At 37.2% G+C, this 17,126-nt stretch overlaps 1 protein-coding gene across 3 annotated transcripts in view; it reads right to left on the bottom strand.

The window, feature by feature from the left end:
* Window positions 1-2,228: 2,228 nt before the first annotated feature.
* Window positions 2,229-17,126, bottom strand: part of SEMA3D (semaphorin 3D) — a 201,744-nt gene continuing 186,846 nt past the window's right edge. For all 3 annotated transcript variants that reach the window (XM_059170986.1, XM_059170985.1, XM_059170987.1), the window contains 2 exons: window positions 12,236-12,375; window positions 2,229-4,396 (listed from right to left, as the gene is read on the bottom strand). In XM_059170986.1, the coding sequence (XP_059026969.1) occupies window positions 3,971-4,396; window positions 12,236-12,375 (566 nt within the window). In that variant the 3' untranslated portion in view covers window positions 2,229-3,970. The remainder of the gene's footprint in view (window positions 4,397-12,235; window positions 12,376-17,126) is intronic.

The following is a 17,126-nucleotide window of genomic DNA, read 5'->3' on the forward strand; positions in this document are numbered from 1 at the left end:
AACATCTATCTCAAACTTACCATAAATACTTTACACTACAAAATATTTAAATGAGAGGTATAAGTCATGTGCATGTTCCTGTCTTTGCACTGTCACTATGTAGAATGCTGGAATTTTAGATCTTATTTTTTAACCTCACATGTAAGCCAAGTTATTTAAAGATTTTGGTTATTTCCTGTGAGAAAAGTATATCTTTCTATAAAAACACTTGAAATATCTTTTTTTCTAAACTGTCTATTCTCAATAAGGCTAATCAATTTTCCAACATGTTGTCTAAGACAAATGTAACATTCTAAAGAGAAGCTGTTTCAGTTTTAATTTTTCTTTGTATTTATGATATATATGAAATATAGCTTATACTTAAGTTTAAAATAATCAGTGTTTAATTAATGCTATTGTGCAACTTCATGTTTTGTGGCCATCTGGATAATAGAAACTTGTCTTTGGAAGCTTAATTTTGATAATGTTGAAAAACAGGCACTGGCCCCTGAAAACTTGTTTTTTAATCGAGTATACAATTCAGCAGGAACAAAACTTAATAGCATAAAGGAACTGAAATATAGACCAAAGGCAGAATTCAATAGTAAGACCATTTTGTAGGCAGCATATTGTAAATGAGCATCAGTTAGCCAACAGATTGAAGAGATCTGGTGTAGACTGCAGTTCTTCTACTGTTGTAGCTTTTGCAAATTTCTGAATTTCTTTGTGACTATTTTTCCATCTCTTAAGTAATTTGGTTGGTTTTCAGAAATGTTTATTCAGTAATATGAATGTAGTGTGTTGAGCTCTTTGGAGGAAAAAAAGGATCTACATAAATTAATTACTTATACTCTTCGTTTCTAAGCAAACTCTTAAAATTCCCAATAAATTGAATGTAAATGTATGCAGAAAGGCAGGATTCCATTTAGCAGCATAAATAGCTGGAATGAAATGCAGGAGAGAATATGCAAGTTAAAGACGTATGTATTCAAAACAGGGGAGAAAAATATGAAACCAAGACTAAGCAGACATTTTAAGACTTCTCCATAGATAGCCCATTTCTTAAACATATCTAAAACTACTAACTATAATTTCATTTTTCATTATTTCAAGGAAAATTTGGTAAAACCTTCAGTGGTGAGGAAGTATATATTGTATCTCATCTCTAGACTTAATATATTCATACTGTCCATCGAAGTGTTCTAGTCAGTTAAAGGTTAAAAAATTAAGTGTAGCTTAGATGTCCTCTGTCTTTATAAATACACATAAACCTTTGCCCATATGTTTTTTTTATTCTATGACATTTTGTTTACCCAATATTTACAATATTTCAAATATATTTTAAGCAATTATCATAAATTACTGTTTTAGATCCAAAGCAGCCAAAATATTAGCTGTAAAGTAAAAGAGGTTACCCAAATTTTATCTAAATAATTAAGATCAGAAAAAAGTAATTAAAAATGGCTTGAGCATTCATATTTTGATGAAAACCAAATTTATTACATAGGTCAATCCTAACATTTGAGCTTCATGTAATTTTCCCAAAGTCACCTATACTTTGATCATGACTGTCTGATATACAAATCTTAGGAAATCTTAAAAAATGAAACATGTTCCCATTTATTTGCTTTGAGCTTGCCACAAGTTCCTGGGACTTTTAAACCCAGCAGATCAGGAATCACAAACACTTTCCTTGTGATACACAATGTGCAGCCTGATTCTCCCCCCCAAACCCCACAGCTATTCTTCCGCATTACTTTTTAAAGAGTGATTGTTTCTGGTTCACTTTGAAAAACAAAACAAAACTTTAAGGTTTCCATCTAGTGAAACATCCACAAATATTCACGGGTATCATTTCAAAAGGGGTCCCTGACTTCGTACAGCCGTGTGATTACTCTGAGATAGGTAAGCAAGGCAAAGGAAGTGAATGTAAGACTGAATGTTCCGAACATAACGGCAGCCACAGACATGATACTGAAATTCTCAGAAGGCACCCTCTAACCACACAGGTTCTCACAGGCTCTTCTTTTTTTTTTTTTTTTTTTTTTTTTTTTTTTTTAAAGATTTTATTTATTTATTTGACAGAGAGAAATCACAAGTAGATGGAGAGGCAGGCAGAGAGAGAGAGGGAAGCAGGCTCTCCGCTGAGCAGAGAGCCCGATGCGGGACTCGATCCCAGGACTCTGAGATCATGACCTGAGCCGAAGGCAGCGGCCCAACCCACTGAGCCACCCAGGCGCCCCCAGGCTCTTCTTTCAAGACACGCAGAATGCATGTGAGACGAGCAATGTCTGCTATTCAGTTTTCTGAAAGGCTGCCTTCCATGTGAGGAAGTGACTAATTTTTCATTTCACACTAAAAAGGGCGTGAAGAGGCAAAACAGAAGAAGGCAAAGGGTTCGTGGTCCAAGAAGGAAAGGTGAGTTCTGCTCCAACAGGCAGGAAACATACCATACGTCCGCAGAGAGGGAGAGTCAAATTGGAAACATTTGAAAGTGCGAACAAAATGTGAAGAATGTTTATGTTAATGCTGTGAGTTTGGTTTCCTTACATGCATTAGGCTTATTTATTATTAAATTACTAAAACAAGGCTATTTGAATTACAGCATACAATCTCAGAAATGCAAAAAGATTGTGTGAAGAAAAGATGTCAAAGAGTTAATTTAACCCTTTCCGTTGTCAACATGTTTGCATTTGTTCTATTACTCAACAAATACATATCCCCGCTCCCCATCACCGTTGTCTACCTATTTCTATCTCTCTCTATATGTATATATTGTTCTTTTCCTAGTCACTCAAATAAAATCCAATAATCCAATATTCAGGAGGGAATAAAGGCAGTAAATGGAAATAATTTACAGAGTATAATGAGATTTTAGAAAATGAGAGAGGAAGTACTACTGAAATCCCATTGGTTGTAAATAAATTTGTGTTCATTCTTCTCATGATCTAGAAAATTTACTTTTCCTCAGACTTTCACTAGCAGTTTGTTATAAGGTGGAGTTTTTTTTAACAGATGGATTTCAAACTGGCAGCTATTTACACTCTAGTGAATAAAGTTACATAACATTTTGCCCAGTTTATTTGTGATTGTTCTTCCTTTTTATGAGGATATGAATTTCCCCCAAAGCTAGAATTTATCACTGTCCTTTCTGTCTCTTACCAAATCCCATCTGCAGGCCTTTCCATTAGGACGCAGGATACATCACGGTGTTTCCCTTATTAAAATGTTTTCCCGTCACTTATTAAAATATTTATGAAGGGCTCCATCCCTGGAAGCTCAGTATACATTCCAAAAAGACATAACGGAGCAACAGCTCCTTTCTGTGAACTTGTTAACTCTTGACAAGTCACAAGGAGCCCTGGGAGGAACATTTATATCCTTCAGTAAGTCACACTGCTGTACACCGAATGTAACCTCTGTGGTCTGAAATAACGCACCTCTCCAAATTCCTGGACCCTGCACCAAGAGTGAAAGTTCCTGCTGATAGCGTGAGCTGTACGAATTTGTGTCTTCCCTCCAACTCCAACCACAGGGTAGCCAGTTCTAGAGTGGAATGATGTATCTGTTCCTAAGAACGCATATACAGCACAACGGCATGGTCAAGTCCATGCTTAATGGCCATACAAGGGAAATAGAGCCCCTTATCATAATACCAAATTTGAGGCTCACTCCGCTCAGTGATTTACATCACATAATAAATTCAAAAACTCGGCACAGCAAACATTTACAACTGTGAAGCCCCCATTTTGAGGATAATTCTGATACTTTGCAGGTACGTGTTTAGTTCTTGGAAAACTGGTTCAGAAGAATTATTTGCCCTTACTAGGCCATATTCGTCATATATAGTCTTATTCAGATCATTGTTCTCGTGTGCTTTGCCTTAGCAAAACTCCATGGAAAGCTCTTATGAGTTAGTGTACAGGGTGCACAAAACAGAAGGCGGTATTTTTGCAGGTAAAGAATTCTTTTCTTTAAATTAAAAAGACAACTACGTGTCCACGGCTCTAGGAAGCCCATCCAGGTCTCTGTGATGTCTTCGATTCCGTTTCTTCTTCATTTCCTGCACGTGCTTCCACTTCGGGCCGCCCTTGTTTCGCTGTCTTCGCTTCTCCCGGTGCCACATCTGTTCGCAGTACTGGTCGAGGCTGAAGTTCGGGCTGCTGAGGATTTGGATGTAGTCTTTGTACCTCAGCCGGGACTCAGCCAGCAGATCCTTGACCTGCCCCTCCTCGTGCTCTGCCCTCTGGGTATTTTCCATCTGTTCGTTCTCAATGACATTCAAAGTCAGCTTCACTATGGTGTGGATAAAAGTGTGTTCCTGGGCTCTGCAGTAATACATTCCAGAGTCCTTCTTCTGCAGACTTCGAATCAGTAGCCCATATTCTGTTTTGATGATCCTTTCATCAGGTTTCAACTGCAGAATTGGAAAAATGTAGGTAATAAATGGAAAACAGAGAGGGCTAGGAGCAAATGAACAGAGGCAAACCTAGTTTTATTTAGTTGAACCTAAGAGATCTATCCCCATCTCTGTCATCGAGCGCAATATTATCAGCCATAGTTGAGAATTTAAAAAATTCCATTAAAGTAACAGCCCTCAAAGATGCATGTTTGCCTCTCATTATTATCTAACTAAACCTCTAAATATAGTTAGTTTTCTGCCAGTCTACAGATAGGAATGAAAAGCTATAAAAACCAATGAAGTAAAACTGGAAACTATCAACTAACCATCTTTATAGAGATTTTAGATACCAAGTGGTATATTAAGAACACCAATCGGTATTTAAATTCCAGAGCTAGAGCCAGACATTGACAGCCTTTGTGCAGAAAAAGAGCGTTTAGGGCATGCTACCACCTGTAATGGAGAAATAGAACAATGGGTGCAAAAGGAATTTACTCTGTTTCCTGGATATCACCCAATAAGCGAGCTGAATAGCATATGGAGACTCTTAAGTGGTGACTTGTTAACAGTCTAATGGAAAAGCATGGATATAGCTTTTTGGGTTTTGGAGCTGTAACTGAGAATGACCCTAGTTCGAAGGTTAGCAACATTTAAAGCTGAATTTCCCTTTTTACTATGGACCGCATTTTGATACCGTGTGTACATGTGATACTTGAGATGATGTCATTTGTGGAAATATTTGCCATACCTCGGTATACTATAACACAGTAATGTGATTTTAAGTGTGAGAAAACTCAATGAACAAAAAGAACCCCTCCTGGAATGGGATGCTCTTTGCCCTTCGAAGCCAGAGTCCTGAAAGACAGCTCAAACATTTGAGCTTGACTGGCCCATGGGCTGGTGTGAAGAGCAAACCTACCTTCCTTAAGCCTAGAGGCCTCTTTAACCACACCAGAGCCCTGTTTCATGTGGAATTTTGTTGAGGGTCTCGGTGTTAAGTAGAATAACAACAACAACAACAAAGAAGTCGGGAAGATTTCCCAGTTTACACATCTGCCCTGTACTGTAGGCTTTCAGTTGACGGAAATTGAGGTAGAAAGACAGCTAAATTAAATTTATTCACAGTGGGTGGACTCAACTCCGCATCTTTATGTGAAAAATATGTAGGAAAAAGTCCCTCCTATTCTGGAAATATGAGAAAAGGAAAAGAAATATCTCTGGCTACTGGCCCAATTAACTAACAAGTATACCAACCACCCTCCATGCCAGAGAAATGCAGCTGGTGGGGTACCACTGGAGGCCAAAGGCAGGTCATGGCCCAGATCCTTGGTTCCTGAGGCTGAATGGTCTCCAGCCTAACCACCTTCCAGGCTGCATCCACACCTTCAGGATTTTGTTCATTTGTTTGTTTCCCTTAACTTTCCCCATTTGGTGATTTGGGTGTATACTATTTATTTTAAGAATGGATTTATTCTAAAGGCCCAAGCATTTTAAAATGCGACCGTAATACACATTAATGTTGAATTCACTTACATTCTCAGAGATTTGGGGAGCCTCGTGCCTAAATTAAATGTGAACTTGAATTGGGAGGACTCTCAAGGACCAGTCCTCAACAGAGATAACAAACTCACATTTAACACACTACATGTACCTTTTCCTTCAAATGATTTTATTGTAGGCATTATTCTGTAAATTTTAAATACATCTTAGATCACAAAACGCTGACTCCATCGCGAAGGATCTGGTCCTTATCTGCGCACTCTGCTTCCCGTGATTACTCATTTATATTCCCTGACTGGTCCTTCCATTTATCAAGTTGGCGACATAGCATATGGTGCATTGGGGGGTTAAAAGTAAAGCTCTTTGAAGGTGAAAGTGTGAAGCATTATTAGGAACATTATAGACTCCTGCCAGTGTTGCGGGAGAGTGGCAGAGCTGAGAGGTGACGTTCTAAAGCCTTTATTTGTGTAATTCTCCTCATAGAAAATGGCCCGTGGTTATGAGCATGACAGTCAAAGTGGGTGACTTCAGTTCCATGTCATCTCTTCATCTCTAGATTCCCTTTTTGTAACTGGGACACTTGCTAACGCTTAAACTGCACTTCATGTGGCTTTGAGAGATTGTCATAGCTCTGACTCACGACTTTTTATTGTTCTCTTTAATCTCCTGACAGGAAGAAATTATGACTTTGATTTCACACACATTATGTAACACTTCATCATTATCCTTGCTATTCTCTTTCTGTATCCTGTTTGTCCGGCTCCCCTTCCCTCCTTTCTAGGCCATGTCCGTGGCTACAGGACTCCATGTTTCATAAACACCTGGCATCTCCTTACTCCCGTGTGGTCCCTTCCTTTTCCTTTCTTCCGTGGAACGCTTGGTTTTCCTTTCTTTCTTTCCTTTTTTTTTTTTGGACCCATAGATATAAAACTTGCTTTAATAAATTTCTTTCTGGATCTATTGTTTATTAGGTTATTTCAGTGTTTGTTTTTTTTTTTTTTTTTCCCTACCCGAATCTTCAAAAATAGGCGTTGATTGAAATCCTATCTCTAATAAAATACAGTTGGGATTGATATATTTTCCTAGGATTTTTTTTTTTTTTTTTTTTTTTTTTTTTTGCGATCTAGAGACAGGAATCTGTGCCACCGCAACGAAGCGGCTGGTTCACGTTGGCCTACTTTACATTCCCATTCTCTGTGCCGCTTTCATTCCCTGCTGGAAGAGGATACATTCCGCAGACTGTATCTCGACAGTGAGATGTCAGCACAGTCCATTTAGAAAATGCAGCTCCTTTACAAAGAGATAATGTAATCTCTGGCCACTGATTTAAACTCATGGAATTTTCTCCACTCTAAAAGTGATAAGTAAGAACCGCTCAGCTAAATCAAAACCATGCTTGAACTGAGGTCGACTATTCATTTGCCTAATGTGAGCAAGGATAATATATTTGGCATTATTAAATGTAGATCTTCAGTGAAGGGCAATTCATTTAAAATGAAAAGAGTAACGTGGAGAGGGACAAAGGACGTTTAGGTACTAAGCAGCAGGTAAAGGTCAGGGACTCTGCTCTCCGATAATAGCAGCCTAATGGTAATTCCTTTGCAGATAATTCACCTGTCAGTTCTCTCAGAGCTAAAGTATTGCATTGTCTTGGAAGTGACTGGGCCTTCAAGAATAGCTCTTCTCTGCAACAAACATAGAAGGCTTATTTAAAAATAGTACAGAAGCAACTCGTTATTTAAAAGAAAAGAAAATTTGAATTTGTATATATCTAACTCCTAGATTAATTTGGTACCTTTGAGTAAGTGTAAATAGAAAATGTAAATTGCGATGGTAATAATAACATCACAAGATAACTAGAAAAAAATATATATTTGCTGTTTTATTGGGGAAAGAGTTTCTAAGCATAATGAGTGAGAAATCATAGACATATAAATCTACAGGTTTGTCCCCATGAAATAGAAAACTCTTCTTTGTGAGGAACAAAAAATTTGGAGACAACGAACATAGTAAATTACTTCTAATATGTATAACATTAGAATGTTAACATCAAGGGGCACCTGGGTGGCTCAGTGGGTTAAGCCTCTGCCTTCGGCTCTGGTCATGATCTCAGGGTCCTGGGATCGAGCCTCGCATGGGGCTCTCTGCTCAGCGGGGACACTGCTTCCCCCCTCTCTCTCTGCCTACTTGTGATCTCTCTCTCTCTCTCTGTCAAATAAATAAATAATATATTAAGAGAAAAAGAATGTTAACATTGATAATATATAAAAGGCTGTGAAAATGATTTTTAATGAATATATCAATGTATTCTTAGTCAATGTAAAGTAAGCAAATGATGGGTAAAGCACTTCACCAAATACACCTGAAACCAACAGCTAAGAAACATGACAAGGTAAATTCACAGCCACTAAAATTCAAAGAAATAGGTGTTTACAGGGGCACGTGGGTGGCACAGTTGGTTAAGCATCCAACTCTTGTTCCAACTTAGGTCCTGATCTCAGAGGTGTGAGATCAAGTCCTGTGTCAGGCCCCACACTCACTCTTTCCCTCCGCCCTTCCTCCCACTCCCAAATAAATAAATAAATCTGTAAAATATAGATATTTACATAATATGTTTAGATTATATGACATTTTTCATATCAAACTAGTAATGATGTTCTTAAGTTGTAATACACAGTTTTGCCTCAGAAATTCAGAAAAGGTACTAATATAGTGACTTTGATGAGAAATTAGCAATGTACAGTTGTTTATCAAAAGCCATAAGAAAATTAAAGCCTTTCACTCAGTTATCTTACCCCAAAAGATCTGTCCTAAGAAAGCATTTAGGAAAGCAGAGGAAGATTTAGATATCAGGAAGCTGACTAGTTTTTTTAAAGAGGAAACATGTTATTTAAATAACATGGAATAATCATTGGTGACTGTGACATCAGGGTAGCGGGTGTAAGGGCCAGGAAAAATATGATATTATAATAGAATGTTAAAGAAAATGCTCACAGTATAATGGTTAGTGGAAAAAAGCTGGAATAGACATCATCAGAGGGCGCACAATTCTTTATATGTCCCTATATTTTCAAAACCATTTATATTGCTTTTATTTTTTTTTTTAAGATTTTATTTACTTGACAGAGATCACAAGTAGGCAGAGAGGCAGGCAGAGAGAGAGAGGAAGGAAAGCAGGCCCCCCGCGGAGAGGCCCTGGGATCATGACCTGAGCCCAAGTCAGAGGCTTAAAGCCACTCATCCACCTAGGCACCCCTGTATTACTTTTATTATAGAAAGAACAACAATAAAACAAGGGCCTACAAAGAGAAAAATACAAATATTTGAAGATGTTTTTAAAATGCTTTTTAAAAGCTACACACACAAAAAGATATTACCACAAATGGCATAAGGTATTACTTCTTCTAGTCATTCAGACCCCAAGAGTTCAGCAGAAGCTCAGGGACTTCCGATTAACTCGCTACTTACAGCGTAAACATCATCAATTTCAAGAGTAGCTTTATAAGGAAGTCAGCAGATAAGTGACTCATGACCTCCCCAATAGCACCCAACTGTGAAACAGCTCAGCGAGGAAATGTTCTCCTCCTGGCAGAGAATAAGCTGGTGACAGCCTCTTTGCCACAGGAGAGTCTAGTCCCTCCCCCGGGTTTTTTTTCAGTAGGGGAAAGATTCCGAACTGTGACCTCCTTGGTCAGGAGCAGAAGGTAGCCTGCTGGGAAAAGTGCTTCACATCTAGTCTGGATCTTGCCCCTTTCCTCAGTTCAGGAAGCAGGATCGCATATCCTGGACAATGTGTAACTACCTACTTACCAATGTAGATGAAAATACCAGTTGCAATATTACAGCTAAGATACTTTAAAGTGAAATACACTATTTCTGCTCCATTAAGATTCATGGAGCATGGTATCACCATGACTGTGTGATACACTCTTTTTGTGTGTGTGTGTGTGTGTGTGTGTGTGTGTGTGTGAGAGATACACTCTTAAAAGTGTATTGCCTTTTCAGGAAGATAAAAGACGTGAATGCAAACATGAATAGGCAAATATATGTATCTCTAACTAAGAGATTACCCCAAGCAGAGCAACATATTTTTTTAAAAGTCAGATTAAATTTGCCATGGAAGAAACATAATTATTAAAGATTTCTATTTTACTGATGAGAGATGATCAAAACTTACTGACTGTAAAATCAAAATACTAGTTTGGGACATTTAAAAGTAAAATATTGCACTGTAACTAAAAATCTTCATGTTAAAAATATTCAGAAAACATTCCCCCAAGATTTCTTTGATAAAAAGTTAATGCTTTATGTTTCAAAGTTACATAATCACTTCCAGGTCAGAAAATTCTTTAATATATATTGGGAAAAATAACCATTTAGTATAAATGTGGATATGCTGTAATCTTAGAATTTATGGATGTCAGTAATGATGAAGCATCGAGTTTTATTGGAGAAATCTGACATAACAAACACTGGAGTATTCCCTTGGTTTTAACTATGTACAGAGTCAACATTTTAGCTTAAAAAATTGTTCTCGAAGATTTCAGATGAAGAGAAAGGTCTTACCACCTTAATGTAACAGTGAAACACATCTTTACATCAATTTCTTATGATAAAATTTGGTCCTTCTACTGCAAGGCTTCTCAACCTCAGCACCACTGAGTTTGGGACAACAGAATTCTTCATTGTGAAGAATTGTGAACTGAAGAATGTTTAGCTTTATCCCTGACTTCTATCCACAGGATGCCAAGAGCAGCCTCTGCACCACCTCCCACCAGCTGTGACTATCTATTCAGTATCTAGACTATCTATTCAATATCTAGAATGTCTCTAGATATTGCCAGACGTGGACAGTGTAGCAGAAAAATCAACTGCCGTTGAAAACCACTATATTATACTAATGCCTGACTGATTACATACATTATTTAATTTTTTTAATGATTTTATTTATTTATTCAAGAGAAGAGAAAGAGAAAGCGGGCATGATTTTGGGGGGGGGGGGTGCCATCAGAGAGACAGAGGGAGAAGCAGATCCCCTACTGAGGAGGAAGCCTGATGCCCACCTGGATTCCAGGACCCCAAGGTCATGACCTGAACAGAAGGTAGATGCTTAACTGGCTGAGCCACCCGGGTGTCCCTTAAATGTTTACAGACTTATCAAGGAGGCTGTATTTTAGAGCATTTGGTCTGCCTATTTATGTGACAGAGAAACTAAGTGTTAGAGAAGTCACGACCTGCTCATTATCCTCAGCAGTCAACTGAACATGTGATCAGTGCTAGTTCACATTTCACACATCTTCCTGATGGAGAGTTATCTGCAATTGTATACATGTATTTTATACTTGTGAATAATCCTCTGCTTTGAAATTCACATTCTCTTCTGTATTTTCTCATTTTATTTTCATAGTAACTTTTGTATTTATTTTGTTCACATTAGAAAATTCTGGCCTATATGGGCTCAGTGATATTACCAAAGAACACAGAACCAGAATTCAATTGAACATCTAATTCTGAATCCCAAGTTCATGCAATTACTCGCTAACTTGTCCTCAGTTTAATATCAGGACTATTAGAACTCTGTAATGAGTTTCACTGGTTTCTCTTAGGCACTGAAAGAGAAAAATAAAAACCCTGCCAATTTCCCTTTGTTTCATGGCCCTTTAATAATAATACAGGATTTCTCAATCTACCTGAAATCGTCTCATTAAGTTCAGTAACATACATAACCTATCTACCTCACAAAATCTCTGTGACTGTTTCAATTCCTATGTATGTCCTAGATAGACTGAAACAGAAAAAGTAAAAAAAGATGAAGGGAACATCCATGTTACTTTCCCCTGTTGATTTAATTTTAATATATAACTATGAAAAGGTACATGTCCAGTTAGTTATCCAACTTGTCCATATGATAGAACAAAGATCTTTCTATTGTTATACATATTCAACCTGCTTTATTTTATGATAGAAGTTAAACACAATCTGAGTTAGAATTTAGTCCTTATCTTACTGTGGAGGAAAATATTGTGTTCTTATTTTTGATCAGGGAATTGTTCTACAATATAGACAATCAATGAGAAAAAAATTTTTGAAAAAAATTATGTAAATTTCTCCTAAAAATTCAATCCTCTTTTAAATATACTTTGTTAATGTATCTGTTTAAGTTGTCCTATTCTTATCTCCTATGCATTGTTAAGTTTTATGTTAGTGAGTATAAATTGTTATCTTCCTTTTTATCAAATAGTGATGAGAGTACTGTATGGCACTATACATTGAACATCTCTCTCAACCAAAACTTGATTTAACTTTTATACTATTTCCCTCAACATGATCATTCTTTGGTGACTTCTAACTTACCTCCTCTCGATGCTCATCTCCTGACCGCTGGACATACCACTTAATAGATGCTTGTTGGGATTTAGGTATACATTCCAGAAAGGTTGAATTAAATTCAATGCCAAAAATCACCTTTTCATCAGCAGTTTCGTGACTAATGCCTGGAAAGCAAACATGGAATAGGAGATTAACCTTGACCTTATTTTAAAAGCAATGGGAAAATAGACTGATTTAGAACAGATGCTATGGGGGAAAGATTCATATACATTATTAAAGAAAAAGGAAATTCACAATATAATATTGTTACCTAAGACTCAAATATTATCTAATAGACTGACTTTTAAAACTCTATCCCTGCACTGCAATCTTAACCTTTCATGAATATATTTATTTGCAATTGTTTTTTTTCAAATAAGAATTCATAAGACCCAACTCTAAACCTTGAATCTATTTCTCTGAGCTGAACTGAATAAAACTTTAGTGTCTTTCAATGCTTCACATGTTTTAATTTGTAATAAAATGCATCCAATTTTGTGGATAGTTTGAGAAGAAGAATTTACTTCATCCTTTAAGAGAAATTCTATTGTGAATTGATCCACAGAGCTGACCATATAACATGAAGACATTTTAACATCAAAAAAGTAAGTACAATGGTCTATACTTGATAAAATTCTATAATAATGATATTGACCTAGATGCTTCTAGCTAGATTATTGAGCTAGATGCTGTAATACTCTGAATGTGGACGTTATCTGCATTATCTACCAAAAAAACAAAACAAAACAGTTTTCTTTTATTCAAAGAGGGATACTTAAGCCCAACATGCATTTGCCATAAGACAGTTAATGGGATGCTAAAGGAACAGTGTCTCAGACACCTTATTCTCGTAAATCAACTGCACCATCTGAAATACATTCCATCCAGAGTAGCCAAAGGCTGTGTCCCATGTGTGATCTAAGATCTGTAGCTCAAATTTGATCAAATAAAAAATGACGGCTGTTCAGCCTGGCCCAAACATGCACTTTGTCATCATATATTCAGATGTCTCAATTCTGCAGATGGGCCTACTTAGCATTTTAGGCATAAACGAAGAGTAAGGCTTAAGGGACCTCTATGAATCCTAAATGTAAGCAGACAAAATTATCAGCAAATGGCATGAATGCACATTTATCCAATAGTTAGACTTTCCTTTGAAGAAACTTCTTTTGAACTTGTTTGTGTTTTACCAGCAATGATTAAGTCAGGCGTGCTGACACCATTATGAATTAACCTCCTCTAACCTTCAAAATGTGTGGATTCCATTTGAAACTTGTAAGATATCCACGATCCCTGCCAATTCAACAGATTATATCTACGATTTTCACAGTTAATAAATTCCTAATGCACAGAAAGATCGCAGTGTCAATCACGGAAGAGAAAGACACACATTATTTCATAGCAACAGATGCCATTCTCCTGAGAAAAAAAGCTCCCGAGCAAAGCAGGGAGTTTGCAGGCTGATAGTAAGGTGATGAGGCCAGGACTGGAGAGAAATCAATTAGACTGATTCAAGCAAAGAACCGGTCAAGTCAGTAAAATCTACATTAATGAAATAAAGGAGAGAAGTGAAATAGCTGAATATGTGGAATCCTTTATCCAATAAGTAAAAGCAGTGACCCCTTGACACAAAGTCCTCACGATATCAGTTTGACAAGCAATGAATTCATTGTTGTTACCAATAATCTTCGTTTCATTTCTGAGTTTTATAGTTCCCATTTTTAACAATCTCATTTGCAATTCCAACAAAAAGAATGAATATCTAAGCATAAACTTAACTAAGGATGTGAAACACCTACACACTAAGAACTATAAAGCATTCATTAAAGAAACGGAATAAGGCACAAGTAAATGAAAAGGAATTTCATGCTCATGGATTAAAGGAATTAATATTGTCAAATGTCCATACTACTTAAAGCAATCTAAAAATTCAATGCAATCATGATCAAAATTCAAACAACACTTTTCACAGAAGAATAAACCATCCTAAAATTTGGATGGAACCATAAAAGACTCCGAACAGCCAAGACAATCTTCGATAAAGAAGAAGAAAGCTGGAGGTATCACACTCCCTGATTTCAAACCATATTACAAAACTATAGTAATTAACACAGTATGGTATTGGCATAAAAATAGGCACAGATCAATAGAACATTAAATAGAGAGTTTCAGGAATCGACATACATGTAGATAGTCAAATATTTCACAACAACGGAGTCAAGAATATACAATAAGAAAAGGACTGTCTCTTCCACAAATGGTGTTGGGAAAAGTAGACAGCCAAACATCAAACAATGAAACTGGACCACTATTTTACACTACACACAAAAATTAACTCAAAATGGATTTTAGTCATAAATGTAAGACTTGAAACCATAAGACTCCCAGAAGAACATATAGGCAGTAATTTCCTTGACACTGATCTTACTGATGATTTTTTTAACTTGATGCCCGGGTACAAGCAACACGAACAAAAATAAACAAGTAAGACTACACCAAACTAAAAAGCTTTTGCACAGCAAAGAAAGCTATCAACAAAATAAAATGTCAATCTACTAAGTGGGAGGAAATATTTACACATCATATATCTGATAAGGGCTTAACATAAAAATTATATAAATAATTCATACAACTCCACAGCAAAACTCCCCAAATAATCCAATTAAAAATGAGCAGGGGAACTGAATAAACATTTTTCCAAAGAAAACACAACAGATGGCCAATAGGTACATGAAAAGATGTTCAGCATGCCTCATCATCAGGGAAATGCAAATCAAAGCCACAGTGACTTGTCCCCTCCTATCTGTCAGACTGGCTATTGTCTAAAAGATAAGAACTAAGAAGTGTTGGCGAGGATGTGGAGAAAAGGAAACACTTGTGCACTGCTGATGGGAATGTAAATTAGTGCACCCACTATAAAAAACAATTTAGAGGTTCCTCAAAAAAGGATAAATGTAACTAACATATGATCTAGCAATTCCATTTCTAGGTAGTTACCTAAAAAAAATAAAATAAAAACACTAACTCGAAAAGATGTATCGCTCCATGTTCACTGCAGCATTATTTAGCCAAGATATGAAAACAGCAGTGGGTACCATCAAGTATGAATGGATAAAGAGGATGTGGTAGACAGCTACACAATGGAATATTTTTCCGTCATAAAGAAGAAGAAAATCTTGCCATTTGTGACAACAGGGATGGGTCTTGAGGACATTAGTCTAAGTGAAGTAAGTCAGAGAGAGAAAAATACCACATGATCTCATTTATATACAGAATCTAAAAATAAACAAACAGGGGCGCCTGGGTGGCTCAGTGGGTTAAGCCGCTGCCTTCAGCTCAGGTCATGATCTCAGGGTCCTGGGATCGAGTCCCGCATCGGGCTCTCTGCTCAGCCTGCTTCCTTCTCTCTCTCTCTCTGCCTGCCTCTCAGTGTACTTGTAATTTCTCTCTGTCAAATAAATAAATAAAATCTTTAAAAATAAAAAAATAAATAAATAAAAATAAAAATAAACAAACAAAAAGACTGAGCTCACAAATACAGAGAACAGATTGGTGGATGCCCGAAGCAGGAGGTGGAAGATGGGTGAAATGGGCGAAGGGGGTCAAAAGGCATAAGTAAATCCCGGAGATGTAATATATAGCATGATGGCTATAGTTAATTGCATGGTATTCCATATTTCAAAGTTGCCAAGAGAGGACCCCTTAAACGTTCTCATCACAAGGAAACAATTCTTTCTGCAACTATGTGTGGTGAGGGATGCTAACTACACCTATTGTGATTATTTCGCAATGTATACAAATATCCAATCATTCTTGTTATATCCTTGAAACTTATATGTTCTATGTCAGTTATAACTTAACCAAAAAATCTCCTTAAGATTGCAAATAGTTTGTAAATACCCTCATACCTTTAACTTTAATTCCCACAGTTGATTCTCTGTCTCTGGCTTCTCTTCTACAGGTGTCAATTCTATTTTAAAAAAAAAAATGCTTTGCCTTAGAAATATGAAACAACTCCTTATAAGCTGCAGGGTACACATGAACTCACAAACTTAGCCCAACCTATGTGAGGTCTTTCTGACTTTAATTATTGGTGCTTCGCGTGCTTTCAAATTTGTCTTTCCCCTCATAGTGCAGCTTGAATGCCATCCGGCTAAGCATGCTTCCCTTTACCATGCACTACCCAAACATTCTTGTGTGCCTACGGCACAGTATCCATTCCAGGGACAGAGACAAAATCGCCAAGTGAATGGAATCGATAAAGAATATCGCATTTGGGTGTGCTGTGCCCTACAAGTAAGAATAAAACAGATCAGAGAGTAGGAGGTAGAATGAGGAGAGAGGATGGTCAGGACAGGATGGTCAGAAGAGTTGTCTCTGAGAAATGAACATTTTAACTATAAAATTCAATGGTGTGAAGATGGAGCCATGTGGACACAGTACCTAAAGAATTCTTCAGGTACAGAGGAAACAAGTTCAAGTATAATTGCAGCCAGAACGAGGCTGGGGGTTTGGAGAAAGAGAAAGCTGGTGAGTGAGCCATGTAAAAGCGACCGCGAGAGGGGCTCAGAGCACGTGCCAGTAAGCAGAGTCTGGAGGCCATGGTAAAGGCTGTGGATTTTCTTCTAATTGTTCTTAGAAGCGGAGGTTTTTGGAAAGGTCATTCAGGCTACCAAGTGGAACAGAGATTGGCCAGGGGTAAGCATGGAAGCAGGGGAACCAAATAAACAGCTCTGGGAGAGCTGTGGTGGGGGTTTGGGTTAAGTGGACATGTACACAGGAAATGAGAAGTAGGAGCAGACGCAGCCATAGGGTTATAAGGACTTACTGACAGGTTGGTACCAGGATGTGAAAGGAAGAGAAAAATAAAAAGATG

This window comes from Mustela lutreola, chromosome 4, assembly GCF_030435805.1.
Source record: "Mustela lutreola isolate mMusLut2 chromosome 4, mMusLut2.pri, whole genome shotgun sequence".
NCBI lineage: Eukaryota > Metazoa > Chordata > Mammalia > Carnivora > Mustelidae > Mustela > Mustela lutreola.